We start from the raw sequence: 27,149 nt of genomic DNA, 5'->3' as shown, positions 1-27,149 counted from the left end.
GTGTGTGTCTGTGTCTGTGTCTGTGTGTCTGTGTGTGTGTGTGTGAGAGTGTCTGTGTATGTGGGTGTGTGAGGTTGTGGGTATACTGTATGTGTGTGTATGTGTACCCATTTATGTGTGTGTTTGCGTTGGTGTATGTTGGTGCAAGTGTGTATTTATTCCCTTGGGAACTTGATGTGTTTCTCCCCCCAGTAGAACCTCTCTCACAGTTATTCTCTCACTCTCTCTTGACACACACACACACACACACACACACACACACACACACACACACACACACACACACACACACACACACACACACACACACACACAGGTCAGCAAGGTACAGCTGTCAGTTAAACTCCCAGGCTGGGTTACTAGTGGAAAGAGTAAGAGATAGGAGCAGCTGGTGGTGGCAATTCTGTTTTTGCAGTGCAGCGCTTGGTTTCAATGCCATCTCACCTAATCTCAGCTAGTCTCAGCAACGCAGGACAGTAGTTCTCTTCCCTACATATCAGTCTGAAATCACAACCACACACACGTTCTGTCCTTCTTTCCCTCAACCTCCTTTCTCTTGTCCTCCACCACTGCCACTTTCGTGGCAACCAGCTTCTGCTCTCTCTCTCTCTCCATTCTCTCTCTCTTTCACGTTCACGCTCCGCCTCTCCGCCGCTCTCCTGTCCGTTGGACATTCCTCAGATATCTCCAGAGGGCTAAATTAAGAAAGCAGGACACCCCACTCTCACCCCTGTGCCACCCACCCCTCCCCTTACCCGCCTCCTCTGAAGGGGGGCAGGAGGAGGACCCGTGTGGTGTCCTGATAGACACCCACCCGCCCCACACTCTGCCACTATAGTTGTCATCCCAAACTCAGCGCAGCTAGGATTTCACTCCTAGACAACTACTGACCATAACTTTTACTTGACATTGTTGAATATTTTTTTTTTTTACTGTTGTTGATATGAGCAGTGCAGAAGAGGTAGTGTAAAGACGGTGGGGGCAGGCCCCCTGCACCGTCCCTGTGTGAGGTAGACAGAGTGAAAGAATGGCCATGTTTAACGGTTTTCGCACCATCTCACAGCACCTAACCGACCTGAAGAAGGAGAACTTCAGCCTCAAGTTGCGCATCTACTTCCTGGAGGAGCGATTTCAGCAGCGCTTCGACGACAGCAGCGAGGATGTGCACCGCAAGGTGAGTGTGTGTGTGTGTGTGTGTGAGAGTGAGTGTATGTGTGTACGTGTACTAAAATGTGTCAGAATCGCTGTGTATTTCTATGTGCACGTGCAACCCAATGTGAATGTGTTTGTGTGTATATGTGTGTGTACAGCTGAATGTATTCACGCTTGCATTAATGGAGCTGAGGTATGTGTGAATGATAGTGTACAGCTGGGCACAGCAAGGACAGGGCCTTACTGTAGCCTATATTTACATATGTTTCCATGTGTAAGTATCTGCCTGTCTGATATTCCAGAAGTGTTAACACTGTTCAGGTGTTGATGTTCAGTGGCAGGTGCATGTGCAGTTTATTTTGGGGACTGCCAGTGATTGTAATGAGGGCATAATACTGCTGATACAGTCAGTAATGAGCCTAGAGTTGAATGTCAATGAATGAAACACATTTTAGATGTAGGGATTAAATGTTTTTTTAATGTGGGATCCCGTTAGTGGAGGGTCAGTGTGTGTGACCTCAGGTTCTCAGTGGGCAGGGGATCCTCCACTGCTATTGGACATCTGGACAGCTGAACATCTAGGAAACAGCATGTATTCATATGTGTGTTAGGCAGAGGATGTGCACTGTGAAAGATGTGTGCATGTGTCTGTGCCCTTTTGTGTACATGGATTTGTGTTTCCTCTGGAGTGGTCAAAACAGGCCAGGCTTTTAGAGCACAGTGCATCATCGTGCTGGTTGAGTCTGGTTACCGTGGTGAGGGGAAGTTGACACCGAGACGCAGCTGTCGTGTGTGTATCTTTGTGTGTGATTGTGTCTGTGTATTTATTACAATGAGGAAAGATGATCTGATACCACACATCAAATCAATCAATCATTCTACTCAGTGTAAATACAGTAAACACATCTATGATGGTCAGACCTAGAAGGCTAGAAGGCGTAGACAAATAAATGTTGACGCCGCATTGCCCTCTAAAGTCTTTTGGGTGGGATAAGCTTACACATTAGATTAGATTCAACTTTATTGTCATTATACAGAGTACAAGTACTGAGATAACGAAATGCAGTTTAGCATCTAACCAGTAAGTGCAAATAGCAATACAAGTGCAGAGTATGTGTAAATGTAGGGTGGACTAAGTGAATACATATGATATGTACAGTAAGAGTTAGAATATGACACAGAATTGTAATATTGTAATATAAACAGAAATTAAATAGCAGCAATTGAGCTAAGAGTGAGGTATGATAAGTATATAAAGTGCAGGTGAAAGTAAACTGATGGTAACAAGTGAAATCAAGAGAATGAGGTAGTAAAGTACAATCTATACAGGTAATACAGTGAAGTGGATACAGTTTTAAAAAGACATTAAGGTGCAAATGTTCAATGGCTGGAGGAGGGTGTGTGGCAGTCAAGCCAGGTATAGGGGGGGAGGAATGAGGTGTAGTGCAAATGTTCAGTGGCTGGAGGAGGGTGTGTGGCAGTCAAGCCAGGGTGGGGGGGGAGGAGTGAAGTTAAGTATAGTGCAAATGTTCAATGGCTAGAGGAGGGTGAGTGGCAGTCAGCCAGGGTGGGGGGGGGGGAGTAGGTATAGTGCAAAGTTCAGTTGTTGGAGGGGGGGAGAACAGTGACAGGGGGAGGTGTGAGATGTTGTTGTTGTTGAATTTGTTGGTGTTCTCATTGCTTGTGATGGATTTGCTGTAATATAAAGGGTGACTGTGTATATGAGTGAGAGAAAGAGGGGCAGCGAAAACAGCCCTTTTTTGGGAACTTATCAGGCTGATCTACCTTGATAGGCCGACCCACTGACCTACTTACAACCACACACAAGTACACACAAACACAAACGCACGCGCACACACACACACACACACACACACACACACACACACACACACACACACACACACACACACACACACACACACATAACAGAAAGCGCACAAACAGACACTTAGACATGCTGTAAGCATGCTTTCACACAGACATAATAGTCTATTGTGCATTAATGTACATGTACATGCCTTTTGCAGGAACTCACACACTCACACACACACACACAAACACACAAACACACAGATCGATGTGCTTACTTATCAAGGACAAAGTTCAGAATAATAAAATGTGTAGGGATTAACTCATACACAACCTCAGTAGCCATAGAGCAGGGGTCTTAAACTCAAATAACCGGGGGGGCGATTAGCGTCCAGTCTGGTCAGTGTGGGGCCAGATTTTTTGGATCTGCTGACTTGCCTATCACAATACTCTAGATACCACTTTTGAGTGTGGCAAATTCACCATGTGTGATCAGTGGTACAATGGTTAGTGTTGTTGAATAACAAGCTGCTGAGTATGTCAAAGGGTGTGTTCACTCTGCTCACCTCTAGTCCCAGATGTCCAGCCAACTGCAGTGAAACTCTCCAATGGGGTTAAAAGTGGCTCTGCTGTTGCTGTGGAGGACTGGGTAGAGTCAGGGGTGTGTGTGTGTCTGTGTGTGTGTGTGTGTGTGTGTGTGTGTGTGTGTGTGTGTGTGTGTGTGTGTGTGTGTGTGTGTGTGTGTGTGTGTGTGTGTGTGTGTGTGAGAGAGGATAGACTGGGAGAGACAGAGGGAAAGAGACAGAGTATTGGCTAGGGGAACGGGGTTATATCTTTAGGGGTGCTCTACAGCAGCTGGTCAGATCCTGTATTTCTATATATATCCTTGCTCTGCAGAACACACACACACATACACACACACACACACACACACACACACACACACACACACACACACACACACACACACACGCCATCAGCACGTGGACACTACAGAGCTGTGCTTCTGTATCCCTGTGCCTGTTCCCCGACTCCACTTACCGCATTCTCCACATTTAACTTCAAAGTATAAAATCTCAGCTCAGCAAATCAATGATCAACATGCATGTTTATATTATCATTAACTAGGGATACATTACATTTTTCTTGGGGTTATTGTTAGGATAGTTTTGTTCTTAGTGATATAATTCAATGGACTGTGTGTGTGTGTGTGTGTGTTTGTTGTGTTTCAGAACATTGAGTTGAAAGTTGAGGTGGAGAGTCTGAAGAGAGAACTGCAGGAGAAACAGCAGGAACTGGATGAAGCTCAGTAAGTCACACACACAGACAAACGCACACACACACGCACACACACACACACATGTTTTGACAGAGCATTTTTCTTTTTCTACCATATCTCCCTCAGCTGGATTGAGGTTCTTGGTCTAAAGACATGCTTTAAATTCAGCAGTTAAATGACCTGTGATCCCCTTAAATCAAAGGAACCGAGGGAGAAAGAGCATGAGATGAAAGGGAAGAACAAAATGCAGAGGATTGGAGGGGTAGAGGGAGAGATGGAAAGACAACAGAGACATCTGAGACAACAGACTGGATTCTCTGTTAATCCGTCTTTTTGTTCCGTCTGGTAGCCAGATTCCTGCTGCTCAGACTCAGACCCCCTCCACACGACATTGGCGTGTTTTGAAAGTGCAGTTTTTCCTTTGCGCAGTTTTTGCCTTGCGATTTTAAAACATTTTGCATCCACACAACAGTGTTTTGTGTCAATTAAATTAGCAAATATAAATATAATATAAGTATCCCGCTGATGCGTGAAGCCCGTTCGCGGTGCTCGTTGCCCTATGAAATTAGGGCCCACAGACCCATCTTCCACCATCCAATCCCTCCCCTGCTCAAAAGTGTAGTTGCTTTGCAAACAGAGAAAACGTCATCATCTAAATAAACCTAACGTCCATTCCTTTATTTCATCCTCAGTCTTTCTCTTTCTCTCTCTAAAAATGACAGCACAGGGGCATGGTTGTTATCATCTCATTCATCTGCTGTAGTCATGACCCCAGCTGAGACTACATGTGTATTACTCATGTGTCTTCTCTGTCTGACACACACACACACACACACACACACACACACACACACACACACACACACACACACACACACACACACACACACACACACACACACACACACACACACTGGTTTAATAAATACCAGACCTGTGGCGTGATGATGCATGTGTTATATCCGACTTTAGCGATAGACAGAAAAAGAAGGTCATTAGGACCGTTAGAGACTCTCCAGAGAGCAATTTTACGTACATAAACACACACAAACACACACACACATACACACACACACACACACAAACTCACACACACATACACACACAGTCCTCCTACCTCTTTCTGTAATCTTTCAGAAGGGTCACTGAAGAGCACTTAAAATTACTGAAAATCACACATACAAAAAAACACACACACTCTCTCTCTCTCTCACACACACACACACACACACATATATCAAACAGGCATTCCGACATTCTTCAACACTCACTCCACAGGATATAAAATGGTTAAAGCTTTATCTGGAGCCTTTGTCAGCACTTCAGGGTGTTGTATGCTAGTGTTCCCGCACACCCTCTCAAATCATCCAGATCCACGTTTATTTTATACTGCTTATCTTCATGTCCTCTTGGTCTGTTCCTATAGTTTATGTTTGGTCTGTAGCAACTCCAGTGTGTGCCGTAATGATGCATCAGTCTGCTATTCGCTCTCAATTGCTATTTGATGGACACTCAGTCCCCCGGGAACAACTGAATTCTTTAACTGTTTCAACATAAATGGGGCGGCAAACCATACTAAGCCAACCTAGCTGAGCTATGGAAGGCTAGAGAAGACCGTTGTATCAGTTAAACGTGCATGTACTCTTTATAAAACAGAAAAAAACATACATAAAAACATAGATAACCTAACGGAGCTCTTCCCCCTTTTCACTGTTTCTTTTGGTATTGTTTGCATTTACATTTCAGGTGATTTGGTTATTAGAGTGGAAGTAGAAAGTAGCTCAATTCAAACGGCCTCCCGGCGAAAGTGTTAGATCATGTGGCTGTACGATGATCCAGCAAACTGTGCCTAATCACAGGCCTTTTCTTATAGGGTGACAGCGGAGACGTTGACCAATGACAATGAGGCGGAGGCGGAGATCAAACACCTGCAGGAGGTGCTGGAGACCAAAGTGCAAATCCTGCAAGAGGTACACACACACACAGACAAACACACACACACATTTGATTGCTTTTATTTGGATCCACAAGACAAGCGACAAGTTACAGGATCCAAATACTTTGGGAAGAGTCTTTGACAGGGTGACAGGTCTGATAGGCTTACAAACTTTTATCAGTTCTCTTAATACTGTAACACTCAAGAGTCAAGGATAAACAAAACATCTTCGACTCCATATTTGCTTGCTACCAATGATAGCTGAAACAGAGCAGAATTTTGCTAGTTTTTTTGCCCCCTTTTTATGCAGCCCCCCCATCTGCAGCCCTCTGACAACATTCTTATGTACATGGCCTAAACTTCCAAAGACAAGAATTATTAATCTACAGTCATATCCCAGCTGGCGAATGAGTTCCATTAATGATTGATATTTCAGTAGCTTGGAATAATAGCAAGTCTCCATATACAAATCAAAACAGCAGCCTACTTCAATAATAAATACAGAGTTCACAGATTCATTTACAATTACAATATCTGGGGTGTTTGGAATGTTTTTAAAGTACTCATTGTCAAGTATATTATGATGAAACCAGTTCAATTTCACAGTGCTATGAAGGTAAAACCTGCCATCATGTCTTAGGCTTTGTAAGTCTTTTGCAACCAGATCTACCAAACGGTCGTGCCTGGCCACATACTGTCCTTTGTAGAAATTACATCCATTGAGTATGTGAGCCACAGTTTCTTTTTCCTGATAGTTTGTATGCAGTATACAATGAGGGTTGTGCTTTGCGGGATACCATGTTGCTAAGTTGTATTTCGTTGGAAGACATTGCAGTCGTGCTTTGATCATGAAAGTAAGTATTTCTTCTGGAATGGAGTTGTTTTTCAAGACAGAATGAGATACTGAGTGATCGGCATGTTGTAGAAGCGCTAATTTTCCTTGTAGTTTTAGGCTTGTCCAGTGCTGCTCGTTCTGTGTTTGTCTAACGTGAAGGAGATTGGCTCTAACCTTCTTTGTTTGTAACTGGCTGGATGTGTCGTTTAACTTAAGGATCGCTAGAGTAGAAATCTGTGGATTTGAAATGATGTCCTCGCTGAGCGCTACTGGTGCTCCATCTGTTCCCAGCCAGGACAGTTGTAGCCCTGTGCGTTGGCAGAGGTCATTGAGATCCAGCCAATCGGAGCGCACCCCGAAACCGGCGGCCTTGATGTCCAACTTGCCGTTTTGCTTTAGTTTGAACCCTAGAAACTGGGGTTCGTTGAAGGAAGCGGCAGGTATTTTACGCCGCTTTAGGTGTAGGAGTAGTGATTCGCGAGACAGTTCTCTGACGGTTGGATCATCATTATTCAGCATATTAATCAGATGTCCGGTTCTAGAGGATGTGTAAAGCCACTCAATATTCGGGACACCCAGCCCCCCGTCTCTGCGTGGTTGGAATATGATGTCCCGAGTTGTATGGCTATTTAGTCCGAACCATTTTCTCACCAGCCTCACTGTTTCGTTGTTCAACTTTGCCAGCGTTTGCTGTGTGATGTGAATGTTCGAAAAGAGATGTTGAATTTTAGCCACTGCAATGATTCTAATGGCCTCGATTTTCATCATGATGGGGAGGGGAGCAGAATCTATCAATGCAAGTCTTTGGGTGTACTCATGGCACAACTCTGTGACTTGTTCCTCCCAGTCACCAGCTACGTTGAATTTGTGTCCCAAATAAGGATACGTTTCGTGACGTTCATACAAACGGATCGGTTTATTATCCAAAGAGAAGGCAGGAGGTTGATCGGACTTGGATTTGTACCATCTATTTCCACCACTTCGTCTCTCATAGAATGCGGCACATTTTGTGTGTTTGATGTCCAGGCCTGACCACTGTATGAATTTTTCTGTACGCAGTAGCATGTTCTGAATGACACTCTCATCCCTTGATGCCATTTGCACATCATCCGCACACAGACACACACACACACACACACACACACACACACACACACACACACACACACACACACACACACACACACACACACACACACACACACACACACACTGTGGTCCCCAGGTGTGCTCTGGGGATACATATATTCAAATATATTTATAATAATAATAATAATAAACTTTATTTGTATAGCACCTTTCATACAAAACAATGCAGCTCAAAGTGCTTAAAGTGCTATATGTATTGTTGTTTGTCCCTGTGTGTGTGTGCGTGTGCGCGCGCGTGTGCGTGCATGTGTGTTGTGTGTGTGTGTGTGTGTGTGTGTGTGTGTGTGTGTATTTTACCTATCAGGAAGCCAGGGTAGCCCGTGCTGAGGCTCAGAAAATGGCTTCAGAGCTGGAGAATGAGTCAGTGCGTGCCCAGACCCTGGATAGAAAGATGATGGAGAGAGAGGAGGAAGACAGAGAGAACGTCACAACATTGAAGGCTCTAGAAGAGAAGGACAGGTGAGGACACACACACACACACACACACACACACACTCCCTCTCTCATGAACTATGAATGTCCTTCATACTAGTGACCTGTATGAGTTTGGACAGAACTGTCAGGCCTTTGACATTTAGTTCATGAGAACCTGCCAACATTCTCACAACTCAGCATCTCATGTAACATTTTCCTGTGCAGTCCTGAACTTGTAATAACATTCTCTCCGCCTGTGTGCCTCCCCATCTGTCTGCATTATAATCCCTCTCTCATACTCACCTATTTGTGTATTTCTCTCTCTGCCTCTCTCTCTCCCTGTATTTCTCTCTCTCTGTCTCAATCTCTTTTTCTCTCCTAGGCTGATAGAAGAGTTGAGGAGTTGCGTAAGCAGCGCTGAAACTCAGCTTAGGGTCGTGTCGGAGGAGAAGTATGCTCTTAGTGAACGAGTGCAGGAGCTGTCCTCCACTCTGCAGCAGAGAGAGGGGGATGCCCAGGTAAACACTCATTTATCCATGTGAAATCCCTTATCTTTTCAGTTTTAAATAATACTGGAAAATACTTTTTCAAACCAGCACAGACCTGTGTCGTGAATATGCATTACCTTTAAACTCCATATGAGATCATAATATAAGGTGTCATGGTCATCCTTGTATCCTCAAATGCTCTCATATCCTGTATGTTTCTGTGTGTATATTCTATGGACCAGTTGTCCATGTTAATTGAATTGTGGCTTCCATTAATCTCAAATTGCTGTACAGTGGACAGTTAAGAACAGCATTCTCTAAATGCAGCACACAATGTACAGTGTGTCAGTGATCACAAGTGCACACTCACACACACACACACACACACACACACACACACACACACACACACACACACACACACACACACACACACACACACACACACACACACACACACACACACACACATAGACAGATCCTTCTCATCACACAAGGTCCAGGCTGACATTATATTCCTATGTGATTTATAAGATGAGGGATTTGGATATCTATCTGACTTGGCACGTGGGTGCCAGGTCTGTTACCAATACCCCCCACCCTGGATACTGGCCAGGCTCTAAGCGGGTCCTGGCTCTGGTTTCCAGGGGAGACGGCACGATACCCGGCTGAAAGAGTAGGGCAGAGAGCCGCTCGTATTTATAAACACAGATAGAGGAGAAGAATGTAGGTCAGCGGTCTTCATGGCGCTGTCACGTTTGCCTGAAGGGCCCATACCCACCAAACAGAGGGCACACACAGTGCAGTAGCTCACTCAAACTTAGATCACACACACTGGTCAAACACACTGCACCCATACTGCAGCAAGCACTGTACATTACATACACACACATATCATCCACTATGACTGAATGTTTATATGAAAAAATATGAAATAGGAATATGCTACAAAAGAAAGACTGGCTCATACTCTTCTGGATCAAGACACAGTTTTGTAAAATCAGATCTGTTGCTGTTTATATTTGCACACAACACAAATGCACATAGATTAATAATCATGCCTAATTGCTGTCTCCTCAGTTTCAACTGATGAACCACAGTGGAGACCACAGCCGCACTGAACGTGAGATGCAGGTAGGTGGCGCTTTTCTGGCATCTCAACACTGACATGCTTGATTTACCATAGTCAAATACGGTGTGTTTCCTTGCCCTGTGCTGCTACCTAATGCAGATATGGGTGCTCAGTAAGGCTGGGTTTTAAATACATAAGACTGGGAATGTCTCTACTCACACCTCTACTGTCTCACATACAGCCATTCTTTTGAGGCTTAATTCTTCCCAGACAAATCTCAGTCAGCTGATTTGTGTAGTGAATGCTTCTTTCTATGCGTTAAGGACTTCGGATTTGAGAAGTTTATGCTGATTTCTATGAGTTGAGGAGTTGTTTTTCCTTTGAGTTATCGCCGCTGTTACAGTGTAGTGAGGGACAGAGAGGCTGGAGCTCATACTGTACCTTTCTAAGGGACTTACTGATGTGAGGGGAGAGTACGCCCCCTACTGGAATTGCATTACACCCTGGCATGAAGTAAGAGGAGGCGGTCTGACACACACACACACACACACACATACACAGAGTCTCTCAGAGAGCAGAAGGCTGTGGGAATGAGGAAAAAAAGAAAAATACAATGGAAGTCAGAGACAGGCCTTTTAAACTCACAAAGAAACGTCTCAGCATAACTGATGTAGCAGCAGCAGCAGTTAAGAGCTGGACTTTCCCATCACCTTCACAATTCATGCGATATACCACACTTTGAAAAAGATTCTAGAGTCATAATGTCAAAATGTCCTTGGAGACTCCCATAGTTTACATAACACTTGCCACAGAGACAGAGTGTTCACCACTCACCAGTTCCTGCAGTCTTCACTCTCACAGTCATTTCTCCCTTCCTGTTTATTTGTGTCTCATTCTCTCCACTTGAGTCATAGTACACATGCACACACACACACTCTTTATCTCTGCCACACAACAGAGATGATGACATCAAGCTATATAGTCTAGATGTGTTGTATTCTACACCAGATTGCAAACACCAGTTTTAGGCACACATGGTTATTCAGGAAATATGACCCCATTATGACAGCATGTGAAAAAAGCCCAAAGAAAGACGGACAGAGATTACACCAGGGAGGTCATAACAGAAAAAAAGACCCCTGCCATAGATTGCTGTAAACTATGAAGTGGTATGTGCGTGTGTGTGTGTGTGTGTGTGTGTGTGTGTGTGTGTGTGCCTTTGTGTGTTGGGAGTATATGCTTGTGTGTTGATTAGGATGGATGGCTTTTTGATTGTGAGGCTTTTTAAGGAGATCTGTTATAGTGTGCTGTCTCATTACTAGTGTAGGCCCCTTTGGTGACTAATCTGTACTCAGAGTGTAAAGGCATTTTTATACTTCTACGATTCTCTCCGTTTTGGTCGTAGAGGGACACTTTGGCACGCCTTGGCACGCCTTGGTAACACCTTCACCCAGGTGTTGCCGCCCATCCGACCCGTCGGAGAGCCGTCGGAGAGCTGGTCGGAGACAAACGCTTTTTTCTAACTTTTCTTAAAGAGACGGAGAGAGTCGGAGACCCACTTGGCTGTGATTGGCCAGCTTACGACATCATTTCCAAAACAACATCATTTCCGGAATCACACATGTCAGGACCTACATTTCCTGTTTTCTGTCAAAATGTTTTAGTACGACTTTGGTAAACTACAAAGCTGCACAGCATGCAGCATTAGGCTACCGTATTTTATATAAACCCTCGAAAAGTACATTTCTCCCGACCACTGTTGGTCTCTTGGCTGGTGGCTCGGTGTTGAAAGTGCCTTCTCCAACCAGCTTCAACTGACATACGTAATTTGCTACGGAGTAATGCTGGCAGCATAATTACTTTGCATCTATTAAATAGGAAATGTATTTCATGTATGTGTAGAACCTATTTAGAATGACTGACTTTACATAAAACGGCAGTGAAAGACATTTGAGTCAAACATTACTTTTGCCTCAATGAGGGTGGCGTGTGAGAGCATAATCGGCACGACAACGTTGTACTTATTAGCAGCACACTTTTGAGAGTTATTGTGAATACGCTAACGCTTGATTTAGCGGAACATCTAGTAAACGTACGTACCACCTGTCTCCTGTTCTGTTGTTGTTGTAGTTGTCGCTCAAATCGCTACAAGCACGTCCTCTGCTATAACTCAAACTAGTCCAGCAGCTCCACCATCAACCATTGTCTGTTAGTTGCCATCATTCGCTGTTGTGAGGATTCCCGGGAGGAGGCATGTATACAATAAACGACTACCACACACACAACGATTTCTCTAAGATCGTCTTCTTGAAAATTGGGCATTAAAGGTGTCCAGGCAGAGGATAATAAGTGAGTGTGCTCCTGTAGCCTATGTGTTTTTCATCATATTCATGGTTGAAAAGACAGTCTCACAACTGTATGTTGAGGTATCAGAATCAGAATAATGTTTATTGGCATGTGCATGCATTCTCTTGTTGTGTTTCTGATATAACTATAACACTGCATGTGGATTGGTATGAAGACTGCAGTGGGTTTATCTTTCTGCCCCTTACTTCATAGTTCTACGGGTATTTCTGTTCGAAGTGTGTATGCTTTGTTTTATAGTGACGTTTCACGCTAACACTTTTGACAAGGGCAACCGTCTCGTTGCAGATTAAACACATCGGTTTTGTCCTGCCCACAAGCAGCACAAATGCATAGCCTACTTGTCAGTCCACTCTGTCTTAAATTCGAGAGTTTTGGAATCAACTTTTCGTGTGTGAGAGCCTGGCAGATGATCATTAGTAAGTGTGCTAATGTATGTGTTTTTCAACATATTCATGGTTGAAATCGCAGTCCCACAACTGTATTGAGGTATGCATGTTCTTGCTGTGTGACTGATATAACTATAACACTGCATGATGTATGATGTATGATGAATACCGTGGGTTTATTTTTCTGGCCCTGTCCTCAGAGTTTGGGGGGTAATTTTGTTCGAAGTGTGCATGCTTTGTTTCATAGTGACACATTCACGTTACCACTTTTTGACAAGGGCAACCGTCTCGTGGCCAATGAGTGCATTGTCATAGCGTTGTAGTTATTCAAAGGTTACCCAGCGATCATTGCAGTATGAATGTGACAAAAATACCAAAGAAAATAAGAACGTATTCATTTTATTGGATCGTTTTATAATAGTTTCTGTATTGTATGTACGATAAGCATATCGTTTTGTTATAAATCGCTACTATGTTTTTCACAAAAAAATGACCACCACGATGGAGATACATTTGCCTACTCAAGTGAATATATAGCATTAGACATGCTATTGTTGACTGAGCTACATGTCTCCAAGGCCTATGTGACAACACCTGCCCGTCAGGTCCTGAAGCAGCATCCGTGTCATGTCAGTGACAGTTGGGAGGAAAAACAATCAATGACTTTCAATAAAGAGGTTATGTGGTAGCTACGGGCTCGACAAACAGTCGTTACCCCACCCAGCGGACCGGCGTTGAATAGGTTGAATAGGCTTTAGGACGCATAGCCGTCGGAGTAGTATAAAAGCCCGACCAGTACGTTCAATTTTTTCTGAATCAACCGCCTGCCCCCGCCCGCCCATTTTTTTTTTCGAGGACGGAGAGGGATGCAGAAGTATAAATTAGGCTTAAGCCGTCCTCCCAAATGACAATGCCACACACACACACACACACACACACACACACACACACACACACACACACACACACACACACACACACACACACACACACACACACACACACACACACACACACACGACAGCCCTTTCCCATCCACACCCCCATTCACAACAGTGAAAACTTCTTTTTAGTTTTCCCGAAAAAAGCTTTGGCCTTGTGTCCACACAACAACAGCGTGTTCGGGGTCTGAAAACACATATTTTTGAAAACGGGTTCCAGAGTGGGGACTTTTGAAATCTCAGCCCTTACTTCGCTGTGTGGAAAGGTGACTAGAGGAAGGGCTAGAGGAGAGTGGGTGGCTCAGGTGTTTGTTTTACTAGCCTGAGAGAGGTTTGCTATGAGTTTCAAGATGAACTGGTGCTAATGTAAAGCTTTCCATTTGGATATCAACAGAGAATGAGTTAATGGTGCTCACTTTGGAATGATAAACCACTCAGCAAAGATTTATGCATGTACCAGAAACCATGACCTCCCTATTTTCTCTAACAATGAGGCCTTTATATCATTTTTTTTTTTATATTAACCAGGTATGGTTACAGTATGCAATCGACAGGCACACTTTTGGAGAGAGAAAGAGAGAGAGAAAGCGAATGTGTGTGTGTGTGTGTGTCTGTGTGTGTGTGTCTGTGTGTCTGTGTGTGTGTGAGAGAGTTTTCACATTTGGAGTGTTTGTGTGGTTTGTGTGACCTGCTGTATATACTCCTTCATTAGTCTAGTCATAAGGGGGGGCAGTTTTGTATAGGGACATTCCCATGGGAGGTTGGGAGACAAACAATGGAAGAGGGTGGGAGAAAGATGGATGAAGGGGTGAAAGGGGAGGAATGGTGTGGAAGGAGATAAACACTAATTGTGTTGTGTGCAGATTGCGTTGCTTGTTGTTATTCAGAACTGTAATACTCAATAAAAAAAAAATGAACCGAACTTGCCGGTGAAGCCAAGGACCTTGTTATTCAAGGTCTTATTTACACGACGCAGTCTAGACAGCGAAACACGGGCAGTGTTGAGGGATCTATGATTATCAGAACTTGGGGCCATGTTTCACTTATGCTTGATGGCGACAGACAAAACGATGTTATCCCTGCCAGAAACAGCCAGCATACCTCATTTGCGCTTGTGCTGTAATATGACAGGAATGCCTGGTCACGGTAAAGCAGTCTAGGGGTGTTAAGTATTACGCCGACGCATACAGTTATCGGATTGAATACAAATTAGAGCTGTAATGTAACTTTATCACATAGGCTATGTGTTATTTCGTGTGTAATATTCCATGTATTTAAAAACAGACTGAGACGATGATTTAAAAAAAAAAAAAAAAAGGCAACACCGTCTCCCCTCAGTGCTAAGTGGTACATTCCTATTGCCGCTTTGCTGTCTCTGACTATGCCACATCTCGCTGTTCAGAGAGATACACGGGCTGCCTTGTGACATCGCTCTTTCCCAGCCAGAGCAGCCTTTTCCGGTTAACAGAACTCGACAGCGTTGTCAAAATAAGAAGTTACGGTTGCGAAACGACCTTCCGTGTTGTTGGAATCAAGATGGACACGATGTCTTTTGCGAACCTGCTATGACTGCGTCTGGCGTTCAGAGTCGGGACTGGCAGGCGAAGAGGGAGAGGCGTGATTTATTTTGCTAAGAGGACGGGATAACCGTTGTTTGTTTGATTTCTCAAAGGCGTCATTGTCCTCCCTAACTTCGTTGTCGTTGCATGCGATAGAGATAGCACGGAGGATGCTTCTCATAAGAGTCTGCTTTGGTTTACTCTTGTATCAATTGCAGACCTGCCATTACAAGGAAAGCTAATTTCGGCTCTCCACCTGTGGGCTTCAACAAAAACTGACCATTTAACCCCTGGAGGGCTGACATTAAATAAATAACCATCTTCAGGATTGTATGAGACACTTATAGTTCAAGTTGGGTGACATCTCTTTGGCAGCCTTTATAATAACATTGACATCATCATCAGAGCAGACATGTTGGACTCCAAGCTTAAGGATTCATGCCGGATTTGTGCACAGGGGCTGTGTGGTAACCATCGGCGATGGATCTTTCATCCAGCGGCCAAACTCAGTCTGCAGACACTGCTGTCACATGCTCTGGGTCAAGAGATGACACGGGATGGTCGTGGCGAGTTTGCCTGTGGAAAGTGTGCCTTTGTGCTGGAACGCATGTACCGCTTCGACACAGTGATCGCCCGAGTGGAGGCACTGTCCATTGAACGGATGCAGAAACTTCTGCTGGAGAAAGAACGTTTGCGGCAGGGTGTTGGTGCTTTGTACTGGAAAAACAACACCTCCGTGGAGGATCCTAGTGCTGACAGAGGGGTGAAAACTGAGGCATTGGGAGATGGTGGAGGCATAATGGACATCTCTACCCTAAGCGAGATGAGCTATGGCGCCCTTCTTCAGGAGGATCTCACCTTTTCTGTGTTTGAGTCTTGGGCTGAACAGGAAGGTACGCTGGACTACAACTCCCAGCAGTCTTTGCACACGCAGCAGCACCACCATCATCCTCATCATCCTCACTCCAGGAAGTGCCGTGGTTGTGCTACCCTCCGTGTGGCGGACTCGGACTATGAGGCGGTGTGCAAGCTGCCCCGTAGGTTGCGCAGCACTTCCTGTGGCCCGCCCACTCGATGCTCAGGTAATGCAGAAGAGGCACCCCAGCCTGAACCGTCTCCCCTGCCCTTGAACGAAGGAGAAGAGCTGGGTGGGGGAGCAGAGAGGATGAGCCCGAGTCCAGCCACGTCTGTGGAGTCACTTGAGACACTCCCTCAAGAAGGAGGACCAATTACAGACCAGTCAACTCAGCCTCCAGAGTGTAGACCAGAGGAGGAGGTGGTCGGAGTGGAAAGGTCCAACTCACCACAGGAGATGACGGCCTGCCGGCCTGATGTGAACGTTCCTGAACCAGACGCAGGTGGTGCGTGTGTGTCTGGACTCGACTCTGATGGCATGTATGCGTCTGGATTGGAGCTGGCTCTGTCTCTGGCACGGAGTCTCCAGTACCGGCCCGTTCAGACCCAAAGAGGCAGCCGTCTGCCTGTCAGGGTCAAATTTGGGTCACCCTACAGTGGGGCTGCAGACTGTCCTCTTTCCCCTCTACTGCTTCTAGAAGGAAGGTGCACCAGCAGCAGACAGGGGGAGCTGCAGCATGAACTGGCTGAGATGGATGAGCTTTGGCTGGATGAGTTCACATCCTGCAGGCCTTTACACATCCAGGAGGTATCACAGACCTTTCATGTGGATTTGTGGCATCTGTCTTCTCATGTGTCCCATTTTGCATTCTTTTTTTGGCCATTTCACCTCATATTCTTTGACACGTGTGCTCTTTCATTCCCTGTCCTTCTATTCTCTCTCCATTCTTACCCAGTCATCGATTGAAGTTGTAATTATACACTGCGAGTCATGTCCCAGATGACCTCAGTCAGCACATCTTATACTGTGGATACCCTTCTGCAAACATCCCCCTCTTAGCAACATGACAACTGTTGTCACTGACAACAGGACTTCCTTCCTCATTCTACCCAAAGGAGACGGAGTTGTTTCTTATGTAAATAAAAGGCACGTTTCCATGGCTACAGATGAGGCTGGCTATCACTGTGTGACGGAGAGGGCATGTTGAAGTGGTTAAGCTGAGGCATCAGAGAGAAAGAGCCTCTTGATAGAGCAGTGAAGCACACACACACACCACTAGAGCCAGACGTTTTCTAGGTTGATAAGAAAGTGGAACAGCAAGAAGACAAAGAGACATACAATTGGCCAAAGGGGTCTCTGCTCCTCTTTCTTTTCCTCCTCTTGTCTCTGTTCTTTCTTTTTATCCCCTCTTCTCTACTCTCTTCTGCTTGATACATCTGTCTCTCAGCAGGTGGGTGTGGATTAGACAGGTAATCTCTCCGTCTTCAACTGCAGTTCAGTCTGTTCAGGAGAGATTCATTAATCCTGCCCCAGCTCCATCTCTCACCCTTTAATAACGGTCTTGTATCACACACACACACACACACACACACACACACACACATATGTCAATAGATATTACCTCCTGTTGAAACACTGACATGGCAAACACTGGTATTGTTACTCTGATGAAGAGGGCTGTTTTCATAGCACCATTTCTGGACATAGGCCTTGAGGGCGTGGTCATTTGTGCTGTGCCTATTTGTGTATTGTGAAAACAAAAGGAAATTACCAGTGTGTGCGCCCTGGAAAACAAACACTTCCTCAGGAAATGATATACACACACACATACATGCGTGCCTCCCCCCACCACTGCACAAACTGTTTCTAAGCCCTTCTTGTATTAAGCCCAGGCTTAATCCATTTTTTCTGTGTGTGTGTTACAGAAGCTGATCACGGAGCAGCAGACACAGCTGGGCGACTATGAGCGTGCAGCAGGGCAGTGTGTGTGTGAGCTGCAGAAGGCCCAGCAGCAGGTGTCTTCCCTACAGGCCAACATCAGAGAGAGCGAGGCCAATAACAAGGTGCTGCTCACGACCCCCCTCATTCCCACACACGTGGAACCCACAGCACCAGAACAGCTTACATTTTTCACTATATGCTATAATCGCACCTTAAACTTAGAAAGCATTAGAACAGTGGCGTTGACCTGTGATAAAATCACATCTTGCAGCAGAAAACAAACAAATAAACGAATCTAAACACAGTAGTAGGGTTGAAGGTAATTTAGAATTTTGATGCATGAGAAAAAGACTCTGGGAGACACATAAGTGTTATTAACAGGTGTCATGGAGACTGACCAGGCGGTTCCTGGGATTCTGGAATCTGGATAGCTGTCATGAATTGTTTTCATCGTCCCAACCTCTTTTTCATGTCTGCCTGTTCCAGAAACTACAGTGGAGGCTTGCTGAGATGGAGATAGAGCTCCGTGCGGTGAGAGAGGTGGCTCAGGGGCAGGAGAGCACCATCGGCACCCTCTCCGACTCGCTCTCCACCACACAGGCTCAGGTGAGCAGGGGGAGGGTGGAGTGTGACGGAGTGACAACATATAACAGTAATTATTGGCCGGTATTTTACTATGCATATCTTTGTGCCGCCCTTAGGTGTCAGATCTGCAAAGCGTGAACAAGGAACAGAAGGAGATGCTACTGTCACTGAAAACTAAAAGCCACAAGCAGCAACGCACAAAGGTCAGACCAGACACACACAGACACACACACACACACACTAAAACAGACATAGGTCAATTAATATGAACTGTGTGAGTGATTTAAGAAATGTAGGGCTTAGACAAACTCTGAATCACTTAAGGCATTACACACTTAGGATTTTAAAAACCTCTTGTATGTCTGTGTGTGTAGGGAGATGCGTTGGCGGTGGAGGCCTCTCTTTTCTCCACCCAGCTGGAGCTGCAGGAATGCCAGCGGGCACAAAGCCACGTCCTCCGACAGGAGGAGGACCTCAACCGAGCCAATCAGCGTCTCCATGACGACCTGCAGAGGGCACTCAAACACCGGCAGGAGACAGAGACACATAACTTGGTATGTTTGTATGTGTGTGTGTGCGTGTGCGTGTGCGTGTGCGTGTGCGTGTGCGTGTGCGTGTGCGTGTGCGTGTGTGTGTGTGTATCAACAGAGATAGAGAGTGCGATGCGTCCATTGTAGTGTTTATGTGTTCGGTAACATGTGAGTACAGAGTTTGAAAGTGTTCATAGTGTGTGCATCTGGAGGGGTGTGTGGACGTGTGTTTATGGTTTTTGGTCCGGTGTGTAATGTGCTCTCTCTCTCTCTCTCTCTCTCACTGTTTTCATCAGGATCTGCTCAGTGCACTGCAGAAGGCTGGCAGTGAGCTCCAACAGCTAGAGGAGGAGATGAGAGAGAAGGAGGGAGGAAGAGGAAGAGAGGTGGAGGAGAGAGAGAAGACCATCAGACAGCTGAGGAACCTGCTGCAGAACAAGGAGAAGCTGCTGGAGGTTAGTCACAGACACACACACACACACACACACACACACACACACACACACACACACACACAAATACATGTACATATTTAACAGATTGGTATGCTGTATGTATTCATTTTCCACCTGAACACACAGGACTACAGCGATCTGTTGGACAGCGCTGGACAGAGAGGCTCTGGGGAAAGGAGCCGTGAGTGTGTGATCACCAAACTCAAGCAACGCATCCAGGAGAGAGACCGTGCCCTGGAGGTACACACACACACACACACACACACACACACACACGCGCACACACAGACGCACACACACACACATCAAGGGGTAATACTCTGGGAGTGCTGATGTCTCTTGTCCTCTTTTTGATTTTCATTTCTCTGTTTCCTTCTTGGTTGTTTCTATCTTACACACACACAAACACACACGCAGCGTGCGGTGGACGAGAAGTTTGTGTGTGTGGAGCAGAGAGAGCTGGAGGTGCGTAAGCTGCTTCTGCAGCTCAGGGAGAAGGAGAGGGACCTGGACAAGCTACTCTGTGTGTGTGCCAACAATGAGGAGACCATCACCGTACGTACACACATGAACACACACACACACATACACATATTCTCACACAATCACATGCAGACAACACTGACATAGATGTTGTTGCTCATACACACAAACTCTGAGATCAAAGTGTATGCACCATAGCAAAAATGTGTGTATATTTGCCTGTGTGTGTGCGTAGAGTCTTGAGGCACTGCTGCGTGGGAAAGGCCTTGAGCTGGAGCAGGTGTGTGAGGCACTGCGGAATGCTCAGTGTATGCACCAGGACTCTGGGGAGCGACACACACTCGGCCTGCGAGAGAGAGACACGCTCATTAGTCAGCTACAGAGCTCCCTGCACACACACGCCAAGGAGAATGAGGTACAAAAACACACTCACACAAACGCTGTCTGTCTTCGGTCTTCAGTCTTTTTGTTCTCATTGTTAACGTGTGCTATTGTATTGTACTGAACTTGTACTGTGTGTGTGTGTGTGTGTGTGTGTGCGTGTGTGTGTGTGTGCGTGTGTGTGTGTGTGTGTGTGTGTGTGTGTGTGTGTGTGTGTGTGTGTGTGTGTGCACGCATGCCAGACCTTGACCTCCAATCTGCTCAGTAAGCTGTGCGTGAGCCCGGCTGCTGTGGTGGAAGAGCTGAAGACCCGCTTGTCTCTGAAGGAGAAGCTAATCCAGGACCTGCTGCGAGACCGCAGCCATCAGGCACAGGAGCACCAGGCACAGGTCCAGGACCTGATCAACACCATCAGCAGCAGGGACCAGTACATCCAGGTACCAGACCTCAGACCAGATACACAAACATCTTTCCCCCATGAACACCTCTTTAAACATGACACTTTGTTCTTCATTCTAACCCACTTTGTTGTAATAAACTCCAATTCCCAGGATGCAGCTGGACGTGTGGGCGTGGTGATGAGTGAGCAGGCGGCTCGTGTGCAGGAGCTGCGCAGGCAGCTAGTGTGTGAGCAGACAAAGGAAAACATCACAGATGCAGCTGCTCACACAGACACACAGGCTCTTCAGGAGGAGCTGAGATTGACTCTGCACAGAGAAAGGGGGGCTCAGCAGGAGCTGTCCGCCCTCAGAGCCAGTTTCGCAGGGCAACAGAACCAACTCCATGCCCAGGCTTCAATGATGGAGGCCCAAGCACAAGCCCAATTCAAGGTCTGAACTAATTGTGTGTCTGTTTTTTGGGTGCATATTTCCATACATGTGTGTGGTTATGTTATTCCTTGTATTTCTTTCTGTATTCCTACATGTGGTTTGGCTTGATTTAAAATAATTTGTTGTAATACTTACTTTCTCTCTGATAGGATCTTGACCACCACAGTGCTGCCATGGAAACGGAGCAGACCAGCCAATCCCAGGCTGAGTTTGCAGGTGGGAATTGGAAGCATGTGTAGTGTGGTCTTTTGAGCAGCAGGGGGTGATATTTGTTTCTTTTCCACACAGCAAACGGGGAATATAATTTGGTTAAACACCTCACACCTACAAGTGGTTTATGAATGGTGTATATAATGTTTGTATACAATTATTCGTCTAAGTCATCTAAGCCTTTGCCTTCTGTATGATCTATGTAACTCTGGCCTGCTGTAGGGTCCCACTAACAAAGACTCATGGCACGTCATGTATGCTCTTCTTTCTGTGCAATCCTCAGTAGTACCCGTCTTGTCTGTGTACTGATTTTGAGACATGAAATTGTTATGTTTGTTTACACTGTAATCTTAAATTATCCTTGCTTATTTTAGCAAAGTGCATCAGAAGTAGATTAATGTTTTATTTTATGTATTGAAATGCAAAGCACTTCTTATGATTGATCGATTTATTAATTGTTATTATCTTAGCTGATTTAAATGATGTCATGTTATCATGGTGTACGTAGCAGATTATTTACATTGCCAGTTTTCAGATAATCATAATAACTACATGAATGTTGACTGACTGTACAGTAAGCACATCAGCATTCAAGGGACCACTGCCTGCCTTTATTAATGTATTTGTTTGCGTGCTCTTGCATGGGCTGAATTAATCAGTGCCTCAGCCTTAGTCACTCATGCCTCACTACTGTTGTCCAAATGACTGTGCTTTTGTACAACAAAAGAACTTGTGTGTGTTAAACTGAGTGTGTGTTTGTGCTCTTTAACCCTTAAATAAGCACCATTGTAAGAAGCCCTGACTCGGGCAAAAACTCCCACGGGGGAAGAAACCCGGGGTTAAAATCAGAGTACTCCATAACCACCTGGTGTCGCCTCTACTACCATTGCTCTAAACACGTTCCTCTCTCAAAACATACTGTAGCCTATGAACCTAGAGTCTTTGTAAATTTGCAATCTATTCTCGTAACCATAACTCCGCCATCACAACTGATTTGGAGTCAGTTTATCTCCTATGTACAATTTTGAGCAAGGAGTTGAAACTGCTCCAGTGTCCATCATAAAGAGGGAATATTTGATCCTCTGCTGTGTCACACGCTGTCCGGTCCTTCAGACTGAAAGGCAGGGATGGAAGGGGTGCTGGCTATCACACGTCCTGTTTATTTCACAAGCACACTGATGCCAGCACAGACTGCCCTACATCACCATCACCTGCATAGGGAGGTCTCCACATGCACACTGTACATATTCACAGAAATGCCCATAAGGTGCAGACACAACATATGCTCATATCCAAATCTAAACATGTAAGCAGACCAGACTAAAGAGAAGTCTGATTGAGCAATTATAAATCACTAAACAATTGGCTGTAAAAAAAATGGTCAGATCAAAAAACCAGATCAAACTGGTTTACCAGAGGTTGATTGTCCCTGCTGCTGGTTGGCTGTTTCCCACACATCCCCATGTCCCAGTGGAATGATGAGGTACTAAGTGTCCTGCACAGATGAGTCCTTTCACCCCTATTACACTGGCATAGATGCTGCCAAGGTGACACAGTCTGCTTTAATGCAGGCCACTTCCCCCACGGTCACCATAAGCCTTTATCCAGGTGTGGGATAGGAGGGGGGGTATCTGCAGTATATTTCAGTGCCCCTGTTGTAACAAACAGCCATGGGAAGTATTAACACACACATACACACACACACACACAAACACACACATATGCCTCCTCTGACCCCCTCAACCCAGTAAACACAGTCCACACTAGACCTCCCACTGTGGATATGCTGTTGGGGATATTGGCTGTTAGAATTCCTTAGCTGAACAGGTATCATTGCCCTTAAATAACTGGTGTAACTAACAAACTGAATAAATAAACAACTTGTGAAATTAATCACTATCCAAAAGAATTAGGAAGTAACACATTTCTACCATATGTTGAGGTTTGGCTTAGGATAAATTCCATTATGCTAGTTTATTAGACGAGAGCCCTGCCTGTCTGTGAGTGAGATATTTGCCAGAAGTACAGGGCATCACAACTGCCATCTTCTGGGAATGTTTCAGATCTTTGTTTATGCCTCCTCTTCCTGTGTGTGTGTGGAGGACACAGAGCAGTGCCACTTTGAACTGGAGTTGTTAGACTCAGAAACAGAATGGAATATTTATCTCGTTTTCCTGGATTCTTCTGGTAATGATTGATTGAATGATTGATTGATCTGATTTTGTGTGTGTGTGATCAGAGAGGAAGATGGTGAGACAAAGAGATGATGAGAGTTACTGTACAAATATTTTATATTTGATATGCCCTACAGAACTCTTCTCAGAGCTCGATGATGGGGACTATGATGATGAGGAGGAGGAAGACTTTGGTAGTGAGTTTGCTTATAGCATCGACGAAGAGGAGAACTCAAGACTAACTGCAGAGAGCCTGGCTGCCATGTCGGTGAGTGCATGATAAAGAACGAGTGAGTGTATGAGTGTGTGTGTGAGAGATAGAGAGAAAGAGAGAGAGAGAGAGAGAGAAAGATATCAACATACTATACTCTACATTCATTTGATGCTGCCGTATGGTGTTCTGTACTATCATTAATGTACTTTTGCAAAAGACAGCTTATCTTCATGAACATCTAAGTACAGACTACACATATATCTGACCCACATCCAAAACCGCACACACCCAAATCTCTTTGACACACTCTGTCTCTTCAGCAGGGCAGTGGAGGACTGCAGCTGTCCCAGGATGCTGCAGTGGAGGAGGTGAAGCAGCTGGTGGAGCAGAAGCGAGCGGTGGAGAGAGAACTGATGGAGCTACGCAGTCAGCTTGAGAAGAGTGGATACTCCTCTCTCTCTCACATGAGGTACAAACACACACACACACACACACACACGCAACACAAACACACACACGCTCACACACAATAGCCGAACACAAACACAGGCACAAACACACACACATGCTCCTGGATGTAATTACACACCTATGTGATACATATAAGCAGAGGCACATCCCTCTGTTTGAGCACAATCAAAATGACATTCCCACGTGCAAAAAAGAACACACACACACACACACACACACACACACACACACACACACACATGCACACATGCACACACACACACACACACATGCAAACATGCACATTCATAGTGTACCTGTACATTTGCCCCCTCAGGAGAGCGCTGTCCAGCTTGCAGGCAGAGAACCAGCAGCTCAGAGCTCTCTTGCTCGGCCAAGCAGAGGAGCAGAGGCCAGACGACCGGGACAAGACCTCAGAGAACCCTCCACCCCTTCTCAAGCACTGTGCTACCACAGGGACCCAGCTGCGCTCCACGGAGGGCAAAATGTCCTGCCCACGCCCACGCCCTCAGTCTCTCGCCCTCAGGGCCCCGCTGTCTCACTCTGTACAGGTAGGGGGCACTGTCACTCAGTGGAGGCATGACAGAGCATTGAAACAGTCCATTTTTTTACAGTGCCATGTATATAAATGCTGCTTAATGTATTGCCATAAAAAAAAATGATCGGGTGAAAAACTTGGATTATTTGAATGTTCTCTCTCTCTCTCTCTCTCTCTCTCTGTCTGTGTTGACAGAATGAGGAGTGGGATGTGTGTGTGCCTGAGAGCCCTGATGAGGAGATTCTGAGGAGCGACCTGCAGCAGGTGCAGCAGCAGAGCAAAGACCTGCATGAGAGACTCATGGTGTCGGAGGCCACAGTGCAGGCCCAGGCCGAGCAGCTCAAGGACTACAGAGAACTCCTCAGTGAGTTTACTCTCTCTCACACACACACACACACACACACACACACAAACACACACACACACACACACGCATTCTGATTAAGAACAGTTATTAGAGAGCTCTGAGAGATTAATCCATACTGGAAAGTCCATCCAAAATGTCCCACATGAATTGGGTTTGTAATAATCAAGTAATTCCAGGAAGGATCTACGGTGTCTGGTAGGACCTTGGCTGTCACTGCAGCTGTTGTAAGCAACTATCTGCAATGCACATTCTAAGGTTAGGGAATCGGTTCAAATGAAGAGAACACTCTGTCCTCTAACCATCCGAAAGGTGCAGTCTAGCAATGAGTCTGAAATGCCATGTTTTCAGTTTCCTGTGTAGAGGAAAAAGTATCCTGTCACGGAGACAGATCTACGAGCATATGATGTCACAGAGACAGATGTATGAGCATATGATGTCACCGAGATAGATGAATGAGCTTAGGATGTCCACTATGTGCAACTTAACACCATATCCCATGACCTGTTTCCAACAAAAGAATACAGACACAATGTGCCTCCAGTGCGTAGGTTGTTCTTTTCAGCTATGTCACTACTGTAATGGAGGTCTTTAACCTTCTCTCTTATACCTCCTCCTCTCTCCACCCTCTGTGTGTGTGTGTGTGTGTGTGTGTGTGTCTCTCCCAGCTGAGAGTGCTGTGGTGCAGCAGGACAGTAAGCAGGTGCAGGTTGATCTGCAAGATCTGGGTTATGAGACCTGTGGCCGCAGTGAGAATGAGGCCGAGAGAGATGACACCAGCAGCCCAGGTAACACACACACACACACACAAATGAACCTCCACACACCTACATTGTCCCTGTCTCTTAAATGTAGTGAACAACTTGAAAAATACTTCATCCCTTCAATAACCACATCATGTTAAAAAACTGTATTGCTGTAGTATGCCATTTGAGGGCAACACAACCAGTGCTATTGCATACCCTCAGCTCCTCACTGCTCAATACACACACCAAATACACTAAATCAACTCCGTACCCTTAAATTTCAACTTTCATCCACACGCTCTCTGCTGTCTTTCTCTCTGTGTCTATCATTCTCTCTATTACTTTCTCACACTCTCTCCCTCGCCGTCTGTAGAGTTTGATGATCTGGAGATGTGCACCTCCCTCTCCCGGCTCGACGGCACTACCTCTGCCTCCCTCTGGTGGTCCGGCGGTGCCTCCGCCTCAGCCTCAGCCTCCGGGTCTGCCTCCACCTCAGCCTCCGCCACAGCCTCCGTGTCAGTCTCAACCGCCAGGGATTGTGGGAGAAGCGAGGGTGACGTGGGGCGTCTGCAGCGGCTGGTGGAGGACCTGCGCGGGCAGCTGGAGCGCGCTCAGACGGTAATCCGCAGCCTGCAGGCACGTCTGCGCGACCTCACGCCAGCCGGGACCCCGCGCAAGGTCAGCTGGTCGACGTTCGCCGTTGGCGGGACAGACGAGGACGAGGGCTGGCAGTCGTCATCGGACACCGGCGGCACACCGGCCGGGCATCAGGGCCACGACCGGGAACTGCGTGACCTGGTGTGCCGCGTGTCCTCACTGGAGGAGCAACTGAGGCCGAAGAGCAAAGCTCACATTGATGCTGGCAAAGCTGTCAGTTCTCCAGGGTGGGTATCAACAGGGTAGTGATGGGCATCAAGCGGGCACAGGGCAATGACGAGTGATGTACCCGTGAGGTTTTCAGGAATAGCAGTAAAAAACACT

At 45.9% G+C, this 27,149-nt stretch overlaps 2 protein-coding genes across 4 annotated transcripts in view; both read left to right on the top strand.

Annotated features, from left to right (window-relative positions):
• The first annotated feature begins 830 nt into the window (after positions 1-830).
• The window catches only part of pde4dip (phosphodiesterase 4D interacting protein), a 44,805-nt gene continuing 18,486 nt past the window's right edge, over positions 831-27,149 (top strand). For 2 of the 3 annotated variants that reach the window (XM_080833278.1, XM_080833277.1), the window contains exons 1-23: positions 831-1,174; positions 4,197-4,273; positions 6,117-6,213; positions 8,468-8,622; positions 8,960-9,095; positions 10,146-10,199; positions 18,172-18,309; positions 18,674-18,793; positions 18,889-18,975; positions 19,147-19,326; positions 19,599-19,757; positions 19,884-19,997; positions 20,175-20,312; positions 20,476-20,655; positions 20,864-21,058; positions 21,173-21,451; positions 21,601-21,667; positions 23,973-24,103; positions 24,370-24,518; positions 24,837-25,071; positions 25,254-25,422; positions 26,091-26,210; positions 26,542-27,052. In XM_080833278.1, the coding sequence (XP_080689404.1) occupies positions 1,028-1,174; positions 4,197-4,273; positions 6,117-6,213; positions 8,468-8,622; positions 8,960-9,095; positions 10,146-10,199; positions 18,172-18,309; positions 18,674-18,793; positions 18,889-18,975; positions 19,147-19,326; positions 19,599-19,757; positions 19,884-19,997; positions 20,175-20,312; positions 20,476-20,655; positions 20,864-21,058; positions 21,173-21,451; positions 21,601-21,667; positions 23,973-24,103; positions 24,370-24,518; positions 24,837-25,071; positions 25,254-25,422; positions 26,091-26,210; positions 26,542-27,052 (3,638 nt within the window). In that variant the 5' untranslated portion in view covers positions 831-1,027. The remainder of the gene's footprint in view (positions 1,175-4,196; positions 4,274-6,116; positions 6,214-8,467; positions 8,623-8,959; positions 9,096-10,145; positions 10,200-18,171; positions 18,310-18,673; positions 18,794-18,888; positions 18,976-19,146; positions 19,327-19,598; positions 19,758-19,883; positions 19,998-20,174; positions 20,313-20,475; positions 20,656-20,863; positions 21,059-21,172; positions 21,452-21,600; positions 21,668-23,972; positions 24,104-24,369; positions 24,519-24,836; positions 25,072-25,253; positions 25,423-26,090; positions 26,211-26,541; positions 27,053-27,149) is intronic. The other variant, XM_080833279.1, reaches the window with a different exon arrangement.
• On the top strand, positions 15,803-17,711 carry LOC308360794 (uncharacterized protein; the record flags this gene model as incomplete). Its single annotated transcript, XM_080832922.1, has 2 exons — positions 15,803-17,053; positions 17,694-17,711. 2 exons carry the CDS (start codon positions 15,803-15,805, stop codon positions 17,709-17,711), a joined length of 1,269 nt encoding a protein of 422 aa, XP_080689048.1.

This window comes from Sprattus sprattus, assembly GCF_963457725.1.
Source record: "Sprattus sprattus genome assembly, chromosome: 2".
Taxonomy (NCBI): domain Eukaryota; kingdom Metazoa; phylum Chordata; class Actinopteri; order Clupeiformes; family Clupeidae; genus Sprattus; species Sprattus sprattus.
The sequence above is the reverse complement of the archived record's forward strand: the minus strand, read 5'-3'. Positions and strand labels throughout refer to the sequence as shown.